The sequence below is a fragment of the Quercus suber genome, unplaced genomic scaffold (assembly GCF_002906115.3).
Source record: "Quercus suber isolate HL8 unplaced genomic scaffold, Cork oak 2.0 scaffold_778, whole genome shotgun sequence".
Taxonomy (NCBI): Eukaryota; Viridiplantae; Streptophyta; class Magnoliopsida; order Fagales; family Fagaceae; genus Quercus; species Quercus suber.
The window spans coordinates 159,905-180,028 of NW_027070214.1; the positions used below are offsets into that span (position 1 = coordinate 159,905).

The following is a 20,124-nucleotide window of genomic DNA, read 5'->3' on the forward strand; positions in this document are numbered from 1 at the left end:
TCCTAATTTAAGTGTATATATGTATGAAATTTCCTCTTAGAGATTTGAACCCTAGCTCTTACCCTCCCACATCCCGTAAGCACTTATATTTATAGAATGACCACCACATAGAGGGTATGCGGTGATATTTTGTATAATTTAAGTTTCTTAATAAATATCCTAGAACTCCTGCTATCCAATAGCTTAACTAAAACCAAAATTATCTCTGTTATAAAGAGTAAATCCTTAATACAGCTTCAACATTCTCTCCAAAATGCAAAAAAGAAATAACCATGAATAGTTAGTTTCTTAGTTTGAAGAGTTACTATTTATTAGCAAAAGAAAAGATAAAAAATTGATGAAGTCAAAATAAAATATAAGTCAGGAAGATTAAAAAAATTAAATGTAGGAAGATTAAAGTAAGAATAAATAAATAATGAAGAAATAATTATTTAAACATGCTTGTTAGTGGGTGCTTTTAAGACATTTATTAGTAGACTATTTTTTAAAAAATTTGATATCACTTTCTTCAGGAAATATAAGAAGTTATAAAAAATTAAGTTGTTTTCTTCTTTTCTCATAAAATAATTTTAAAAATATTCTATAAATTAATACCTTTAAGAAATTGATTAACTTTTTCAATATTTAAATAGAAAATGAGAAAAAAATATAGACAGAGAGTTAGGTGGAAACTACTTTTGAAAGAGTAAGCAAAATGAACTTTTACTCTTGGAAATTGGATGGAATATACCTAAACAGCTGGCAAAGATCTAATACACTCCACCGACTCAAATTACTATAAGTATCATATTTGTAACAATCCCACCCTCATACCTCAATTACAAACAATATCTTTGTCAGAACCTTTGATTTAGCTCGGCGATCTTTTGGAAGTAAAAACAAACAGCGTTCTGCAGGTATCATCAGCTTTATTTTATTTTATTTTAGAATTATTATTATTATAATTAATTTGGATTTTGGAAAAAGCTGTTACTGGGTCTGATTAATATTTTTGAGCTATGTTCATGGTCTTTAGCGGGCTTTGAGTGCTTGATTTAGGCGTGGTCCTGATCATAATTTTTTTATTATCTAATTTATCTCCTCCTAGATCATTAGTTCCATATTTTTATTCCAAGATCATAAACAAACCAAACGTGACCATTACCAACGTGATCCCTTATTTTCATAATAGACTATGTCTTTAAAAATATTATAAAAGGTCAATATTTTTTGTTTATTATGAAGGATTTAAAAAAATTTCTCCCCCCCAAAACCTCTTTTTTGCAAAAATAATATTACTTTATTATTTGTTATTAAAAATAGAGCTTCATCGTAAAAACCGTGGTTGTCTTGAACTCGTGTTTTGAAAACACGATTTTAGTATAAACTGAAATTTTAAAATTTAATTGATTTATATGGTATAATTGCACTTAATAACTTACACTTCAACATTATACATTGAAATTATGTTTGTAAAACATGATTTTAAGTAAACTTTTATGTTGAAAATACGGTTTTATCATGAGGTTATTCTCCTAAATAATTTACTACCCAAATAAATTGTGATGATTGGTTCGTTAGCCTTAGCCCAGGCCTCCGATCCCCTCTCACCCGATAGAAGGATCAAGAGAGGTCAAGGGAAATCAGACACGCTGATTAGATTTGTTGCTCATGCGTATATCTATTGCAGATTCATTGTTATGATTAACTGTATGAGTAAACTAATTGACATATATATCTCTCTGTTATAGATGGCTACTGTTTCCGCTACCCCGTCCTTCACGAATGCTGTGAAAATTCTGCACGATGCAACTGAAGCAGATAGAGGAGGAGAATTGAAAAGAGCTTATGATCTTTATATGACGGCATTTGAGGAGTTTAATAAGCAACTTCAGCCATATTATGAAAGTGCAGCAGCAATAGAAAAAAAACTAAATCTTGAATCCACTACAGAATTCAGCGGTGGGAAGTTGGATGATGTGGGCGGACTTGGGGTTTGCAAAGAGGTATTGAAAGAAGCTACCATATGGCCTAAAAAGTATCCTCAATTTTTTACTGGTAAGTTGCTCCTCCATCATTGTGGGTTTTCTAATCTCTGCTTTTAGTTAGTTTATTTGGATGTTCTTAAGTTTCAATGCTAATAAGAATGGCTGGGTTTTGACCTCCTGTTTAGGGAATCGAAAACCATGGAGGGCTGTATTACTATATGGTCCACCTGGATCAGGGAAGACCCTTTTAGCAAAGGCAATTGCAGGCGAGGCAGAGTTACCTTTATTTAGGTAATATTTATATAGTACTTTATATGTTTACATTTTACTTGCAATGTAAACTTATATTATAAGCACATAAAAGTCGAAATTGTTGTACATATTTGCAAAAAGTGGTAAATATCATATACTTCTTCCAAATGTGTACAAGATTTACTTTTTATGTGTCTAAAATGTAAATTTACATTGCAAGTACAAAATAAACATAAAATTTTCCTATTTATATTTTGAAGTGAATTACAATAACGGATGATGAAAGAATTATACATGGCAAGAGATAAAAGAACATATCTTCATCTTCTAGCAAGTGTTACACTTCATTTAGGAATTTATAAAGGAATGAAATGAAATGAGAAAATTATAAAGGAATAGAAAAGAATATAATGGAATATAATGTTTTTAAGTAACGTAAATGAATGGAAAAAAATAGAATGAAATAGAATGAAATAATTTTATTTGGATGTTTTAAAATAAATGACTAGAAAAGAATAAAAGGTAAGTAACCTTATTTGGGAGTAACATTAAGAGAAATGAATGAAATCATTTTATGATAATATTACTATTAGACCCATAGTTGTTAGTAATGTACGATACATTTCGTATCATGTGTAAAATGTTTCATATTGTAAGAGTATATATAAGTGCTCATGAATTGTACAATACAGTATATACATCGTATGAATTATATCATATCGTAAAATCATACGTATCGTACAATATATAACAATATGCTTTAAAATGTGTTATTTATTTATTTATTGTTAAAATTTGTACTTTTATTTAAATCTAACAAGTTGTTAGACTTGTTTTTAATACACAATTATTAGGTTACTTAATTTAGCCTAATAAAAGAGTATGTCCATAATTAATTTTCAATTCTCCTACAAAATTTGGACTACATACTTACACTTCACTTTCATATTTACATATTTTTTCTATACTATAAATAAGGTATTAACTGACAATATAATTATTATTATTATTTTTGTTATTATTGTTATAAGTCTATGAAATTAGAATGTCAAGAAGAATTTTTTTTAATAAATTATTTTTAAAAAAAAGTGATAGTAAATGTTGATACAAAATGATGAACATGATAATAACATTAACTTAGATGGAGTTGATTAGACAATATTTATTAAGTATATTTAAATTTATAATTAATATACCATTCATATATGTATATCTATAATTTTTTTTATTTATAAATTTTATTAAATGTTTGTGTATCTTACGGTATACTACATAGAAAAATAAAAAATCAATTCATGATATGATTCACGTTTTGACAACTTTGATTAAACCCCTATTTTAAAATAAATAATTGATTATGTAGGGATATTTTGGAAGTTTCAATTAAAATTTCGTTAAATTTAATTTTATTCCCTTCAATTCCTTTAAATTTTGGAGGGAATGAAAAATTGAGCTTTTGAGAAAATAAAGAGGAATGAGTGTTCTCTTCTTCCCATTTCATTCCCTTCCACTTAAACTTTCAAAAAAGGAAATTGACTTTCTATTCCATCTATTAAAACTTCCAAATAAGGGAATTAAAGGAATATTCTAAAAATATTCTTTTCATTCCATTCCCACCTCCCAAATGGCGTGTAAAAGGCAATACATATTGTTAATTACACTTACCGGGTTATTACTCGCTCTCCTTTGAATATAACCAAACCATCTTATGGGACTCTCCATCATCTTTTCATTAATAGGAGCTACCCCTATTTTTAAACATATTTGCTTATTTTAAATCCTATATTTCCTTGTATTCCTACTGATCCATCTTAACAGTCTCATTTCCACTACACTCATTTTATGGAGATGTTACTTCTTAATCGCCCAACATTTAGTACCACAAAAGATAGTTGGTTGTATAACTGTCTCATAAAATTTTCTCTTTATCTTAATAGGTATTCTCCGATCATATATTACTCTTGATGCACCTCTCCACTTCATCCATCCTACTCTTATCCTATGATTGACATCCTCTTTAATCTCTCTATCTTTATGAATTATTAATCCAATGTATTGAAAGTTCTCTCTCTTTAGTATCTATTGACCATCAAGTCTTACCGTCCCTTTGTTTTCATTTCTACTTTTACTAAAATTATGTCTCATTTATTCTGTTTTATTCTATCAACCAGTATATACCCACATCACCCAAGTACTTCCAAATCTTAATGGGGATTCCATCAGATCCCACAACTTTTTCCCTTTTCATCATCTTTAATACATTTTTTTACCTTAGTGATGGATATACATGAGTAAGTGAAATCCCATATTGAATAAAAATGAAAAGAGGGAGTGGTTAATATAACATAATTGAATTGAAACTCATAGATTTAAGTCTTTTGGGTTAAGTGGTGTCCCGATTGTTACAGTAACTACTCAGTCGGAGGTTCCCTTAACTCTTTGAACAAATCTATGATTTTTATCCTCCGTTGGTTTATCAAAATAACTTTTCCTTCTCTCTTTATTTTTCTCTTATTTTACTAACACTCTTTGATTTTTATCTTTGATGCATCCAACGCCATTCAAATTTCTTGTTTTCAATGTCCAATAATTGAGTAGAAATACAATGTCCAATAATTGAGATGACGGACAAAAAGTCGTTAAATTTGGGTTTGATAGATTAAATATTCTTGTTGAAATCTAAGATATTTGAGTTTCAGCAAATATGGAGTTGAGTTCTTAATATTTTATATTGTTGATGTAGTTTCCTTACTTCATATGGTTGGGTGTTTGGCTCCTTTCATAAGCTTTTTCATTGCAATTATCACATTATTGGAATGTGTTGGATTTGTGAATTCATCATTTACGTCATAATGCTTCAGTTGATTCCCATCTCCGATTGTTTTATTCTCTTCTTTTTACAACCAGTTTTTTTCAACTGCATTTATTACAGTTCGTGCACATATTTCCCATAGATGTAGATGTATTTGCTTTCCAATCATTTTATATAGATGGAATTTTGCCAACACATTTACACGTGTACTGTCTATACACAGTATTTCTCCATCGGACATTGTGTCTAAATGGATGGGAGATAGTGAAAAGCAAGTCAAAAATATTTTCCAAGTGGCTCGTGAAAATGCTCCCTCCATTGTTTTTATTGACGAAATTGATTCCTTATGTGGCCAACGAGGTGAAATCAATGAGAATGAAGCATCTCGACGAATCAAATCAGAACTTCTTATACATATGCAGGTATTTTGTTTTCCCTGGAAATAGATTTAGAGTGATTTGCTCCAAGCTTCATTTTTATATATTATAATTCACATGCTTAGATTAAGATTGGGGGCAAGTAGTTTGTCAATAACTTATTTAAAATAACTTATCCAAGAGTTAAGTCCTTTTGGATATACACCACTGTAAATTTCTTTAAAAAATCTTCTTCTCTCTCCTTGTGTGTGTGTTAAAAATATTTAGTATTCTAAAAAAAAAAATTATTTTATTTTATTACTATTCTGTTCGTTATGAATTTTTTACATTTCATGATGTGAGTTGAAAGGCATCTTATTGAACATTTTCATACTTATAAAATGGAATTGAGGGATTTGATAGAAAATTTGAACTGAAATGTTTAGTATGGGTGACCTAACTTAAGGTATTTAAGCTTAGGTAACTTGAAATCATGTGTTCCAAAGATGGCTATGTTTTCTTTTGAATTTTAGGTTCCAATCTTTCCTTTTGGTTTAAACTTGAAAGTTCGAATATGTGTGAAAACACAAGAGTTGTTTAGACCCCCAAATTAAAATAACGGCTCGGTTGATTTTACTCTAACTTAAACTAAGTGTGGAATAGAGTAAATGTGAGCGAACAATGTAACTACTCTAAGTCATATTCATCAAATATCAACAATAAAATGAAAGCTAAAAGAGTAGAGAAGAAGGATGCAAACACAAGATAACACCGCAATGTGTTATCGAAGAAGAAACCGAAAAACTCGGTAAAAAACCTTTCCGCCACCTTCCAAGCGGTAAATCGATCCACTAGAGAATAAGTTGGAGTACACGAATAACAAAAGACCCTCCAAGCCTAGTCTACCCCATGTACTTGAGCCCTCCAAGCTCCTGCTACTAACTGACTTGATGAAACCTTGTCTTCTCTAGCTCTCTGGATCAATTCAGCCCGATTGCATCCACCAAACAAATGGCTTCTTCCAATGCTTCCCAACAACACAAAAATCTCACTTTACACTCAGGATGGGTGTGGTAAGTGTTTGAACCATCAACCTCTCAAGGATTTGGATATGGAGAGGTAGGAGTTGAGAAAAATCACAATGGATTGTGTAAAGGATTGTGGGTATGACAATCTCTAACTCTCAAGAGTTATGGCTAAGGTTTTCTCTTTAAAAAGCGCTCCTCTTAATATATAGGTAATGATGGTATATATAGTGTGTGAAGACATAGTGGAGCAGATATGTCAAAATAGCAAAACAGAATGTTTCACGGGTATCACGTGGGAAGGCCTTACCCTCGAAATACTCACGAAAATAAGCTATCATGACTCTTCGCATTCCAGTCATGTGCTGTGCACATGGCTTCACTTCATAGGAAGACTTCTCGTGAGCTACCCGCAAAAACTCCTTTGATCTTCAATGTTGACTTGAGTCTTCATAGTCTCTCTCACACATAACCCATACAATGAAATCCCACATAAGATACAGGGTACATAAGATTGAACAAAATTACAATTAAATTTGACATGGATTTAGAGCCAACACAAAATAATTGTAAATCACAACTTTACAAAACTCTTGTATATGCCTAATGAGTGGAGGATAAGTACTTTAATACCTATCTACAAGAACAAGGAAGATATTAAAAATTTTATAAATTACCATGAAATTAAATTTATGAGTCAAGCTTTGAAGCTTTGAAAAAGAGTGATTGAACATATGTTAAGATATAAAACAAAAATTTTAGAAAATCAATTTGGTTTTATGGTAGGACAATCAGCCATAGAAGTTATTTTCTTACTTAGACATCTAATGGAAAAATATAGAGGCTTGTAAAGATCTTCATGGGGTCTTTATTGACCTATAGAAAACATATGATATGGTTTCTAGAGAGTTTATGCAATGAGTTTTGGAAAAGAAAGGCTTTCCTCTAAGTATAGTAAGTTTTAAGTGTTTGATGGAGCTATAACTAGTGTGAGAACAAGTGGAGGCATCAAAAGTGAGATCTTATCACTATATATTTGGAGAGATGCTCCAAAATCTAAAGGCTTTCAATTAAATAGAACTAAAACATAATACATGGAATATAAGTTTAGTAAAAGTATAAATAGATAAAAGGGATATAAAATTTAATGGTCAAGAAATACTATAGAATAAGAGCTTGAGATATCTTGGATAAAAATTCATAAGGATTGAGAGATTGAAAATGATGTGAATCATAGAATAAGAGCATTGTGGATGAAGGGGAGAAACATAAAAAGATTATTTTGTGATAGTACAATGCTTATAAAGATAAAGGAAAAGTTTTATAAGATTGTTATAAGACTAAATATGCTCTATGGTGCTAAATGTTAGGTTTTTAAGAAGTAACATATTCATAAAATAAGTTAATTGAAATGAGATAGTTAACGTAGATAAGAGGAAATAGATGGAAATATAAGATTCAAAATGAAGAAATCCACAAAAAGATAAGGGTGACCTCTATTGTTGAAAAGATGAGAGAGAGTCACTTAAAATGATTTGGTCATCCTCAGAGAAGAGCAACTACTGCACTAGTAAGAGAGAGTGAGATGAATTCAGGTTGAAGGAAAGAAAAATAATAGAGAAAGATCAAAAATAATGTTAGGATTAGTAAAAAATGTCATCAATTAAGGAAGTGATAAATCGAGAGAGTATGAGTTTGAATAGTGTTCTAACATTTTAATATTTTGAAATTAAAATGAATTAAAATAATGATTAAAATGTAAAGATATGAGAATTATTATGGAAGATAAATAGTTTGTCAAATGTAGAATTCCACATTGATAAGGAGAAAGACTCCTTAATTATTTATATGTGTGGAACTATAAATAAAATAAAATGGAGAAAAATAATACATATAATGGACACAAATTAATCTATTGAAGATCCTTAGTTAGCCCAAAAAAATTGAGACTAAGGCCTTTTTATTGTTGTTGTTTTTATTCTTGTATACATCAAATGTACTAGGGTTATGCATTATTTGTGATTAAGTTTATTAATTAAATTTTATTTTTTGAAAATGAATCGTTAACATACAATAGATGAGAAGATGACCAACCATTTCCTTGTAGGCCTTAAAATGGCAGTCTAGTTTGCAATGCAGTTCATAAAAACTTTATGTTTTGTTAAATAGTTAATACATGTAATTGTCATACATTGTTCTTTTATTAAATAGTTAATATACGGCATTGTCATATATTGTTTCCTTCCACTTATATACATGTAATCTTGAAATGGAAATTTTCTTCAAAACATTTCAGGAAGTATGCGACGGTGTGAAAAATGTTCTGATTCTAGCAGCCACAAATACTCCTTTTGCTTTGGATCAGGTGAGAAAAAAATACCATCCTTCTAACCTACAGCCATGGATAGAAGATATTTTATGATCTACATTGCTTTAGGGTTGAGGCTAATGCAAAGTTAACGTAGGCCATAAGGAGGCGTTTTGATAAGCGAATCTATGTCCGTCTCCCAAGGAAGGAGGCAAGGAAACACATATTTAAGGTACTTCAGTTTCTGTAAAGCAATGCATTTGCATAATCAAAGCAATGCAGTTATAAACCCATTGTGATTAACGCTTTTGTAGTTTATGTCTTGTTTAATATCCTCTATTTTTTTATTTGAGCAGGTCTGGATAGGGAAAACTCGTAACACCATAAGTGAAGAGGAGTTTGAAGATTTAGCTAATGATACAAGAGGTTTCTCTGGTTCAGATATATTCTATTTCGTAAGTGTCAGTTTTACATTAGATATCAGTATGTCTCCAAAGTCATTATATGGCTAAAACTGGTAGTTTCTTTTAGGTTAAAGATGCACTATATGAGGTTGTTCGTGCAACTCTTACAACTAACTTATTCGAAAGAAGCGGTGAAAAGTGGGTCCCTTGCCAAGGTAATGAAGAAGGAAGCGCTTCCTTGCGGAAAATTGATGAAAGAGGCGAAAATTCAAAGGTATGGACTAGCTAGGAAACTGATGTTCAACACAAGAAATCATTCCAAAAATCATATTTGTGGCTGAATATTAGTAACTTCTGGGTAGAATTCTTGAACATAGGTAGACTTCCTTTACTTTAGTAATTAGTTAATTTATATGAAAAAGAAATCTCTTATGGTGTGTTTGGATGACATGATTTTGGCATTTGGATTTGGATTTAGGTAATTAATATTCAAATAACTTGTTTGTGAAGTTTAAAAAATATCAAGGATATGGATTTGACAAATCCGCTAAAGATTTCAAACCTTTCAAATGTTTGGATTTGAAATAACTCCTAAAATCAAGGGATTTGAAATAATCAAAGCATTTCAAATCTATTAATTTAAAATCCAAATCCAAATTCAAGTTTCTAAATACAATCTTAATTTACGAGTAATACTACAGACACAAACTATTTTACAAACTATTGATATACCAAATTCTTACTAGTTTTGATATGAGTTCACCATTAATATCACATTTTTACTTACTAATAATTATTTGGAAAATGTTAAAGCCACATCAGCAATTTATAAAAATGTTATAAAATAGTTTGTATTCGTAGCATTACTCTTAAGTGTTTACAATGTAGACACTTAAGTTGTGTACATGCAGTAAGAATGTAATTAAGTCTATAAAAGTCCGTGGAAGAAAATTCTTAAACCTATAAAAGCCCTAATGTAAAATAGGATTGAAGAAAAACGGAAAAGAGGGGAGGGGGTTAGTATACTGGAAAGAAAAAGAAAAAAAAGCGTGTCATTCAGTTGCATTGATTCATGTTTGGTGTTGATTTTCTTTTTCTCTCAAGTTTGTTTTCAGTACTAGTATTTTTGTAGACCCCTACGTCTACTTTGAATTTTGATTTTCATTCATCTCTGGGAATTGATGACTTGCAGATCAAGGTACCACGCTGCACAGCTGCACACTTTAAGAAAGTGCGTGAAAATCAGAAGGCAACTGTAACTAAAGATGACCTTGAAAAGTTTGATGATTTCACCAAGGAGTTTGGGATTTACGGTTAAGGATGAAAAATGTAGTGGCACATATCATTATGTTTGTTTGTTTTCTTTTTCTTTTTTTCCTAGGTAAAAGAATTTGTCATCCATATGCTAATGTTATCTGAATGTATCTTAATAGAGATGGCCAAACCATTGGGTAATGAGTATTCGACCCGAAAGTGGGAACCGAAAATAATTTATACATGTGAAAGTTTGGTTAGAGGTTTTCCAGTCCATTTGCTTGTTGTCTTATATTTTATATCTTTACTTTTAAGTAAAATATGTTATGCATTACTTTTAAGTGAAATATGTTATGCATATAATATGATAAGTATACGGAGAGATATAAATATAACTTGGCATTTTTCAAGAAAAATATGTTTAAAATATTTGGCATAAAATTATTGATATACTTTTTAAATATAAATATATTAATCTCTATATTATAATTGTAGGGTCAGTTTTTGCCGCCTAAGCCCAAAAGAGATGGGTTAAAGGCCCAACGAACCCAGAACAATGAATTTGTAGAGAGTGGGTTGAAGATTTAGGCGCTGACCGGTGTTTACGAAGCATGAACACCTTTCTCTTTTATGGAAAAAATACTTAGAACAATTTACAACTGGGGGATGCTCCTTGGCCATGCTTCTTCACCCCCCCTCCCCAAAAAGGACCTTCCTTTTACATTTTGCTCACCTTTCTTATATATGCCCATCTTCTTCCTCCTGTTGATCATCTATTGGCCTTCCTCCTGACGGCCTATCCCATCAAAAGTCATCTCCGTGCTTAAATGGTTCACCCTGATCGATGTCGCCCTGGCAAGGGGTTACATCCCCATTAATGCGGCCAGAGGGGTTAGGTGAACGTATTCAATGCCGAGGCGACGGTTCGCCCAGAGCTTGCCCTTCTCCGTACCGAGGTCTCGGACGACCGAGGATAAGGTCATCCTCGGACCCATCGTGCATCCTCGGCGTGGGCCATCTGGGCCTGGGTTGAGGTAGGCCTTGGCTATTCGATTTTCTGGCCCCACAATAGCCCCTCAAAATCTTGCTACACGCATCCTCGGGCGGGGAGAAGGATTTTGACATCCTCGGCCTCACCCCTCCATCCCTCGTCAGTCCTGGGGCCCATTCACCTGCCAAGGGCACGTCGCTGACGCTTCGGAGCACGTAACATGTCCATCATTAAATTTAGGCGGCTCTGTGCTCCCCACGTCCAATGAAGCGTTACCCATCCAACGGTGGAGATTCGTCTTGCATTTATGAGCGGGAAAACCCGCATGGCTCCTCAATTTGGGGTATAAATACCCGTACGAACCGCTTCTTCCTGTTCTTCATTTGTAATCGAGAATATTCATGCGCCCCTCCCGAGTTCAGCCACACTCTTACTAGCACCTCCAGCACAAAAGCCTGTTCGAGGAGCCCTTTCTCTTTCTTGTAAGTCGCTCTTTCTTTGGCCCCTCTTTCTCTTTACCCTTTTTTCTACTTCGCCTGTTCTTTCTTAGTTCTTTTAGGCGTCTACTGGGATCGGTAGGTTTAAGAAATACGTCGATACTGAGGAGGCAATGGAGAAGTTCATCACCAACTATAAAATTCCCGGCAATGTGAATCTAAGACATTGTGAGGACGGGGAGTGGCGCATATACAGGCAGGAGGGCGATGTGGTAATTCCCGTAGTCGCCTTCCTTGAAGGGGGGATGACGATCCCCATGGGGCCGGTGATGAGGGATTACCTCATGCACTTTCAGTTGGCTCCCACCCAGTGTGGGATAAATGTCTTTAGGATTCTGGCCTGTGTGGACGCCCTGAACGAGAAGATGGGGCTGAGGTTGACCCACCATGACGTGAACTGGTGTTACAATCTTCAGCTTCTTAAGGGCAAGTCGTATTACCTGAAGACGAGAGACGACAGGGTGCGGCTCATTCAATGCCTCCCCGAGTCCAGCAAGGGGTTCTATGAGGATTTCCTCATTGTGTCAGGGGAGTGGCACGATGGCCTTTACTGCCCAACAACAGAGGGAACACCAGGTGGGGCAGTGGGAGGCAAATAGGGTTTCAAGCTCTCGTCTTTTTTCTTTACCCCCTTTCTTTTTTACTAACGTCGTGGTGCTTTCCATTTGCAGACCCGCACGCCTTCCAGCGTCACTTCCATCTGATCAACCGGGAAGATTTGCAAAAGGTGCTGAGGGCGCCAGTGTACATAAACGAGGACGACAACCAGGTTAGGGCCGCCTACATAATTTTGGGTTATACACCTACCCAGAAATTGTTTCCAGTTTCGAAGCACGTCATCCTCGCCAACGATCCTCGGCTCCAGAGGATTACTGTGACCGAGGACGGATTTTCGTTCCCCAAGGAGCCCTCCGACCAGGAAGCTGTCACATTAGCCATCCCTTCCTCTTCCCAACTGTTTGCCGAGGTCGCCGAGGAAGCTCCAGAGGGGGAAGGGGACGCGTTTGAAGTTTTCGCTCAGCTTGATCAGTCCGAGGATCCTCCTGGGGACTTGGGTGATCCCAATTTGAGTGAAGCAGACCTCCTGGCTTCAGCAGCCCCTCCTCGGCCGACAATGGATTACAAGAGGAGGCCCACCACCAACTTGCTGGACCTGCTTGAGGGCCAGCCGGGGAAGCCCCAACAGAAAACTCCTACTCCTCCTTCGAAGGCTAAGTCGACTTCCGCTCGGCAGAAGCTCCCTTCTTCTCCTTCTCAGACGCGCTCACCCTTTGGGGCCGTCCCTGCTGGTCCTAAGAAGAAGAAGGATAAGGGTAAAAGGATCGTGGAGGATAGGACGGTGTCCTCACAGGAGGAGGACACTACTCTGCGACCGTCCAAGCAGCTTAAGATAGGCGACCCGAGCTAGGAGAGGCAGGTCGTTGACACCACCTCCCCCGAGGTCCAAGCCTGGCTCCCAGCCCCGATGCTCCGTGGGGAGCCTTTGAGGGATAACGCCTCCCTCAGGGATTTCAACGAGGGCAAAGGTACGCGCGTAGTAGACGCACTGGAGAGGAGCCTGCTGCTCCCGGCAGACATGGCTGAGCTTAACTCTTTGACAAGCGAGCAGGTCTTCCTCAGCCTTAAGCGATATGTGGGGATGGTAAGGGCTATAACCTCAACTCTTCTCCCACTCTTTTCCTCTTATAGGGCTCATAGCACACTGGTTATTCTGACAGGCCGTCCAAGCTATCTTTAGGTTGGAGGGGGCGGCGAATGACCAGAAGGAGGACCTCAAACGGGAGCGTGCTTGGCGCTACGAGGCCACCCGAACCCTGAAGAATTTCGAGGTTGATCTCACCAGGGAGCGGGATAACGCTCTGTCTAGTTTCAAGGGTGCCCAGACTCAGGCCGATGAGCAGACGAGGCGCCTGGGCGAGGCGGAGGAGCAATTGCGGACCGCGAGGGGTCTAATTGCTGATTTGCAGGCTAAGGCTGCAAAGGCCGAGGAGTCCCAAAGGGGGGCCGAATGGGCCAGAGACCAGGCTCTGCGGGCTAAGGACGAGGCTGACTACAGTAGGGAGATGGCCAAGCGTGCCAAGGAGGAGGCTAAGACCACAGCCTACGCTGATGGGGTGGTTGCAGTAGAGGCCGCCTACAAGGCTCAAGTCCCGGGGGTGTGTAGGCGATATTGTTCACAGGTCTGGGTTAAGGCCCTCAAACAAGCTGGGGTGGAGGCTGCGTCCGACCTGTGGAAGGCGGAGAACGTGTATTACCCCCCCCGCTATCCGTGAGGCCGCCCCTAAGGGCCCTAAGGTTGGGGAGATTGTTGAGGAGGCGCGGGCAGCTGAACTGGGGGAGCATTCGGGTGAGGAAGTGCCCCCAGAGATAGTAGAGATCCCTTCCGATGATCCAGCCCCCATTACTGAGGAAGTAGCTGCTCTCGCCGTACCCCCGCAGACCATCCCCTTAGGCCAGAGCTCGGAGGGGTCAAGGGTTGCCTCTGTCCAGCCTAAGCAAGAGGAGTAGACTCCCCGGCATCTCGACTCGTCCTGCTTTCACGTTGTCATTTTATTTTGTTATACTTCTCTTCTATGTACTGTGGCTCTTGCCATGCAATTTTTACGAACTCATCGTTGTAATGCGAATTTGATTTCCCTTTATTTGAATTGTTTATTTATGTACACGCTGCCTGCTTTTCCTTTCTTCCTTAGATCTGTATGACTTTAGCTTGAATTGCATGTCGGTCAGTTGCGCTAGTAACGATGATAAGGAGAGAGAACGTATGCATGGGCAGCTCTCTTGCGTCTCAAGGGTCAGGTGGGGCTTGGTCCTTTTCTAACTTGGGATATTTTGTAGTTAGCCTCCCTGTAGGCCTGAGTCCGAGGGCCATGCGATGCCCCTGTTCTGTTCGGCACCATGGTCTAATTGAGCGGTTAGTTTCCCCATAGGCCTGAGTCCGAGGACCATGCAGTGCCTTGGTTTTGTCTAACGCTTTCATTTCTCTGTAAGTATCTAGTTTCCCATAGGTTTGAGTCCGTAGACCATGCAATACCTTGGTTCTGTCTAGTACCCAGGTATAGAGGAGCGAGTAGTTTCCCCATAGGCCTGAGTCCGAGGACCATGCAGTGCCTTGGTTCTATCTAACGCTTTCATTTTTCTGTAAGTATCTAGTTTCCCCATAGGTTTGAGTCCGAGGACCATGCAATACCTTGGTTCTGTCTAGTACCTAGGTATAGAGGAGCGAGTAGTTTCCCCATAGGCCTGAGTCCGAGGACCATGCAGTGCCTTGGTTCTGTCTAACGCTTTCATTTTTCTGTAAGTATCTAGTTTCCCATAGGTTTGAGTCCGAGGACCATGCAATACCTTGGTTCTGTCTAGTACCCAGGTATAGAGGAGCGAGTAGTTTCCCCAGAGGCCTAAGTCCGAGGACCATGCAGTGCCTTGGTTCTATTTAACGCTTTCATTTTTCTGTAAGTATCTAGTTTCCTCATAAGTTTGAGTCCGAAGACCATGCAATACCTTGGTTCTGTCTAGTACCCAGGTATAGAGGAGCGAGTAGTTTCCCCATAGGCCTGAGTCCGAGGACCATGCAGCGCCTTGGTTCTGTCTAACGCTTTCATTTCTCTGTAAGTAGGGGTTTGTCCTTGGACCGCTTTACTGGAGGCGATTCCTCCTTCGGTCGGATTAGGATCTTACACGTGGCGTTGATCTCGCCTCCAGCTCGAGCTCCTATCTTTTTATTTACGAAGCGTCCCTTGGCCGTTTGTGTTTCGCGCTTGACGTTTCGGTACACGAGACGCGCCTTCATTAATGTCCTCGTGAATTAGCACAAATCCAACGGTCTACGGTCCCCTTGGAATTTGGTGGCCTCATTATTAGCCCTGCTGGTAACTCTCTTCGAATTCTGCATGAATTAATTCTCACCAACCTTATCCTCTATATAAGGCTTTCCGGGGGGACGATTTCTCCATACTCCATGAACTTTCCAACGCAAACAGAAAAAGCACACCCTTCAGCTCCCCAGCCCCTTTAATGACCCCGCCGGAATTGTGACCGAGTTAGTAGATATGGGGCGGCTTTGGGCGGGTGTGAGGATATCCGTGCCAAGAGCCGTTGTGGCCGCAGCCCCCACTGGGCTTCCGGTGCGGCAGAGTCTAGGCGTAACCCCGATGGCGCCATGCACGGTGGCCCGGAGGGATGTCGTTGAAGTACCTAATGTCTCTCCTCGGAGCGCACCCCGACGGAGGAGACGTGCGAACTCATGTCATGGCCAGTGCCCGAGTGTTGCCGTCTCCGACGGCCAACGCTCGTGAGGAGTGGAGAGAATCAAGGGAACATCATGGGGGAAGGCGTCCCGGTGCCCCTGCATCTGCTCCTCGCTTTGTTCAAGCTCCGCCGTACCGAGAAAGGAGTTGTTGGTGGCCTTGAAACAAGCTGGCCCTCCCCTTCCTGCTTTTATTGTCAAGTTCTCCCATTCTCTTAATGCCAATAAAAGCATAGGTTGCCACTTCCTCTAGCTAGTTTTAAGGCGGGTCCCTGGGCCTCTGATTGTAGAACTAGCTGGTAGGAATAGTTGTAAAGCACACCTGCCTGAGCCTCTGATTGTAATCTGTAACTTTTCTTTTTATGAAATAATATTGAGCTCTCTTTCTTTGCTGTTGAATCTTCTGTCTCGAACTTTTATCTTTCTGCGGTTTTTTTTTTTTTTTTTTGCATCACCACTGATCTTCCGTAGAACGGTTATTTAGAACAGTCGCATGTTGCGCCGGACGGCGCGCTAATCCTTCCCACAGACAGCGCCAATTGTAGGGTCAGTTTTTGTCGCCTAAGCCCAAAAGAAATGGGTTAAAGGCCCAACGAACCCAGAACAATGAATTTGTAGAGAGTGGGTTGAAGGTTTAGGCGCTGACCGGCGTTTACGAAGCATGAACACCTTTCTCTTTTATGGAAAAAATACTTAGAATAATTTACAACTGGGGGATGCTCCTCGGCTCATGGCCAAGGAGGCTTCTTCTTCCCCCACTCCCCAAAAAGGACCTCCCTTTTACATTTTGCTCACCTTTGTTATATATGCCCATCTTCTTCCTATTGTTGATCATCTATTGGCCTTCAGCCTGACGGCCTATCCCATCAAAAGTCATCTCCGTGCTTAAGTGGTTCACCCTGATCGATATCGCCCTGGCAAGGGGTTACATCCCCATTAATGCGGCCAGAGGGGTTAGGTGAACGTATTCAATGCCGAGGTAACGGTTCGCCCAGAGCTTGCCCTTCTCCATGCCGAGGTCTCGGACGACCGAGGATAGGGTCATCCTCGGACCCATCGTGCATCCTCGGCGTGGGCCATCTGGGCCTGGGTTGAGGTGGGCCTTGGCTATCCGATTTTCTGGCCCCACAATAATTATTTAGAAATTTCTCAACAATTTAATTTGAAATAATCTACTCAATAAATAAAATTATTGTAACAATCCTAACTATATCAACAATATCACCCTAACAACGTATTAACCAAATTAAAAATAAAATAATATAATAAACTTACTTGCTATTTGTCTATTTTAGTCTAACGTTTTTTCTTGAGGTAGTTAGAATATTTTAGTCAAACTTACTTTTAGATTTTTTTTTTTTGGTTGAAAAATTACATTTCACCACCCTACAATATTCCTCTAATTACACTTTGCACCCTAAATTTTTCAAATGCTCGTGAAAAACTTGATGTCGAGGTGTAAAGTGTATCAAGAGTCATAGTTTTAAAATAAAAAATGTGTATTCGAGAAGTTAGGGTGCAAAGTATAATTTAGGGTATATATAATTTAAGTTGGTAAAATGTAATTTCTTTTCTTTTTTTTTTTTACAAAAGAAGGTGGAATATTTTAGTCGAACTTACTTACTATTTGCCCATTTAATATATTAGTTATGATTTTTAAAAGGGTTTAACTATTCAATCAATCCTTAAAGCACTATCATATGTGCTAAATGTTATATTTTTAATATTTAGGTTGCATTTGACATTAGCTTAAAAAACCAGTTTTTTTTACTATTTATCTTATTTTTGCTACTATTTATGAGTCCCGTTGTACTTTTTAGTACTATTCATGGGTTCTTCTGTACTATTTCAGTTACCTTTTAGCTTTATTTACAGTATTTTCAGTAAAAAAATTTAGTTTCAGCTAAATAAGCTATTCCCAAACGAACTCTTAGCATACAAAACACCAAAAACTATGCTTTATGAGATGTGCCAAATCCCAAAATGTTATAGAACATACTACAATATCCTTCTGCTAGTAAAAGGATATTGTAGAATGTTCTAAAAAAATCCATTCTTATTCCTCCTCTCTCCTGTTTTATCTTTTGCATCTTTTCTCTCTCTCTCTCTCTCTCTCTCTCCTCTCTCCTCTCTCCTCTATGCTTGTTCAACATCTCCTCTTTGCTCACTCTGTCTCTCTACCTCCCTTAACAACACTCACCTTAGTCTCGGTTTGAAACCACCACTGATCAAATATCTATGTCACCACTCACAAATTTCATAAAAGATAAATCACACAATCATGAAATAGTGTAACAAATTATCAATTTATATTGATTTAATTATGTGAAAGTGAATACAGTTCTTTGTATGACTCTCTACAATGGAAGAATAAAATAAACTTCTTTGATTTGATTTCCATGGTTCTTTATGATCCAAAGGGCTACAAAGCTTGATCTTGAATCGTGCTTTGATGTCTCCAAGTTGGATGTGTGGGATAGATTTGATTTTTCGTTGAGGGCCGTTGAATTAATCCAGAACTAGATCAAAAGGAACTTGAAGGAAAATCCCTACTTTGATTTGAAGAAGTAGAAATGAGCCTTGATTTTGAGGGAGATTGTAGGTTGTGGGTTCCAATTGCAAGTTGATTGGCTTGGGTTGGTTTTGGTGGTGGTTGGGTTATGGTGGTTGTGGACACCCTTTCTCTTAGAAAAATTTCTGGAAGGGGTTGTTGCACATTGGGTGCTTTGGCGATGTGACTCATTTGTGCATGTTTTTATAGGGTGAGGTGTGTGTGTGAGAGTGTCTTTTCTTATTTTCATTATAAGGAGTCGACACCAACCATTGGCTTTGTATTAGGTGTGATTGGTAACCTATTTATGTAATTTGTTTCACCTAATTAACTAAAAACCAATTCAAGGGTTATTAATTAATTAAGGTAAGCCAACGTCTTGAACCAAAGATTTTAGATTTGGAAGTTCGGTTTTGGGTGAGGAAGGTGTTAGGCACCCCACACCACCTATCCAAAGGATAGTATCCCATTTTAATTTTAATTCCAATGTTAATGTTTTAAAGAAAAAAAAAATACTTGGCACTTGATTTTGGAAAAACATTTTGTACAAACAATATATATACATATCATGTGAGTATTTATCAATGTATAAAATATCATGTGAGTATTATTTGCAAAGAAATATATACAAACAAGAACATGTGAATAAAATATGTACATATCATGTGAAAACTATATTACAAAATTTAAATGTATACATAATCAACACATGAATAATATATTTACTACATATTTACCCTGTGAATATGCATATTTGACAACATAAAAAGGAGAAGAGAGGAAGGATATCACCTTATGCATTTAAGCCAATTTTACTCTTTAAGTTTCGTTCTCATGCATAAACACAATACTCAAAACTTATTAGTGCAAAGGGGAGGCAGAATGTGTTGGCTTAGTGGGAGTCTATTGATTCAATGGAAGTAAATCATAGACACAAACCTCAACAAAAATGTGTAATTCAAAAAATTCCAACAATGCATGCAAAAGGTTTGTTTTAGAACAAAGGTTAAACTTTTTGGGAAGAGAACCTAAAGAAAGGGGCTTCTCTTGGTTTTTTTTTTTTAAAAAATAAAAATGGTTATTCTTTGATGAGAAAAACATGAAGAGGCAACTACTTTACAACTTTTTTTTTTTTAAAGAAAGAAGGTTTCCAAACTTTTGGAATGAACATTCCCAAGATTAAAAATTAAACCATTTAGGAAAAGGGGTTTTCTTAAAAACATACTCCAAGATTAAAAACCATTTGTAAATGGAAATTAAAACAAAGGAAGAACAAACTGTTTTTCTTTTTTTTTTTTTTTCAAAAAAGAATTTTTAAAACCCCAAAGTTAGGATCAAAACATTAAAAAAATTTAATTTTAAGAAAATGGTTTCCATGGTTTTCTTAAGAAAAAGAGGGTTTGAGGTAAAAATTCATAGTTTTTATTCATCTTTTTAGGTTGAAAACTTTAATTTAAAAGG

At 37.2% G+C, this 20,124-nt stretch overlaps 2 protein-coding genes across 2 annotated transcripts; both read left to right on the forward strand.

The window, feature by feature from the left end:
• The first annotated feature begins 770 nt into the window (after positions 1–770).
• LOC112001366 (protein SUPPRESSOR OF K(+) TRANSPORT GROWTH DEFECT 1) lies at positions 771–10,654 on the forward strand. The gene is made up of 9 exons (XM_024033537.2): positions 771–896; positions 1,731–2,037; positions 2,153–2,258; positions 5,255–5,453; positions 8,709–8,777; positions 8,878–8,952; positions 9,077–9,175; positions 9,252–9,398; positions 10,317–10,654. Exons 2-9 carry the CDS (start codon positions 1,731–1,733, stop codon positions 10,440–10,442), a joined length of 1,128 nt encoding a protein of 375 aa, XP_023889305.2. The 5' UTR covers positions 771–896; the 3' UTR covers positions 10,443–10,654.
• A 1,893-nt stretch (positions 10,655–12,547) lies between these two features.
• LOC136064842 (uncharacterized) lies at positions 12,548–14,506 on the forward strand. The gene is made up of 2 exons (XM_065767148.1): positions 12,548–13,508; positions 13,585–14,506. Exons 1-2 carry the CDS (start codon positions 13,332–13,334, stop codon positions 14,137–14,139), a joined length of 732 nt encoding a protein of 243 aa, XP_065623220.1. The 5' UTR covers positions 12,548–13,331; the 3' UTR covers positions 14,140–14,506.
• Positions 14,507–20,124: the final 5,618 nt, after the last annotated feature.

Excerpts from the sequence above, each read along its gene's own strand:
- LOC112001366 (XM_024033537.2), top strand. The coding sequence starts at position 1,731 with ATGGCTACTGTTTCCGCTACCCCGTCCTTCACGAATGCTGTGAAAATT. Across the intron at positions 2,038-2,152 it reads GTATCCTCAATTTTTTACTG|GGAATCGAAAACCATGGAGG; the intron begins GTAAGTTGCTCC and ends CCTCCTGTTTAG. Across the intron at positions 9,176-9,251 it reads GTTCAGATATATTCTATTTC|GTTAAAGATGCACTATATGA; the intron begins GTAAGTGTCAGT and ends AGTTTCTTTTAG.
- LOC136064842 (XM_065767148.1), top strand. The coding sequence starts at position 13,332 with ATGCTCCGTGGGGAGCCTTTGAGGGATAACGCCTCCCTCAGGGATTTC. Across the intron at positions 13,509-13,584 it reads TTAAGCGATATGTGGGGATG|GCCGTCCAAGCTATCTTTAG; the intron begins GTAAGGGCTATA and ends TTATTCTGACAG.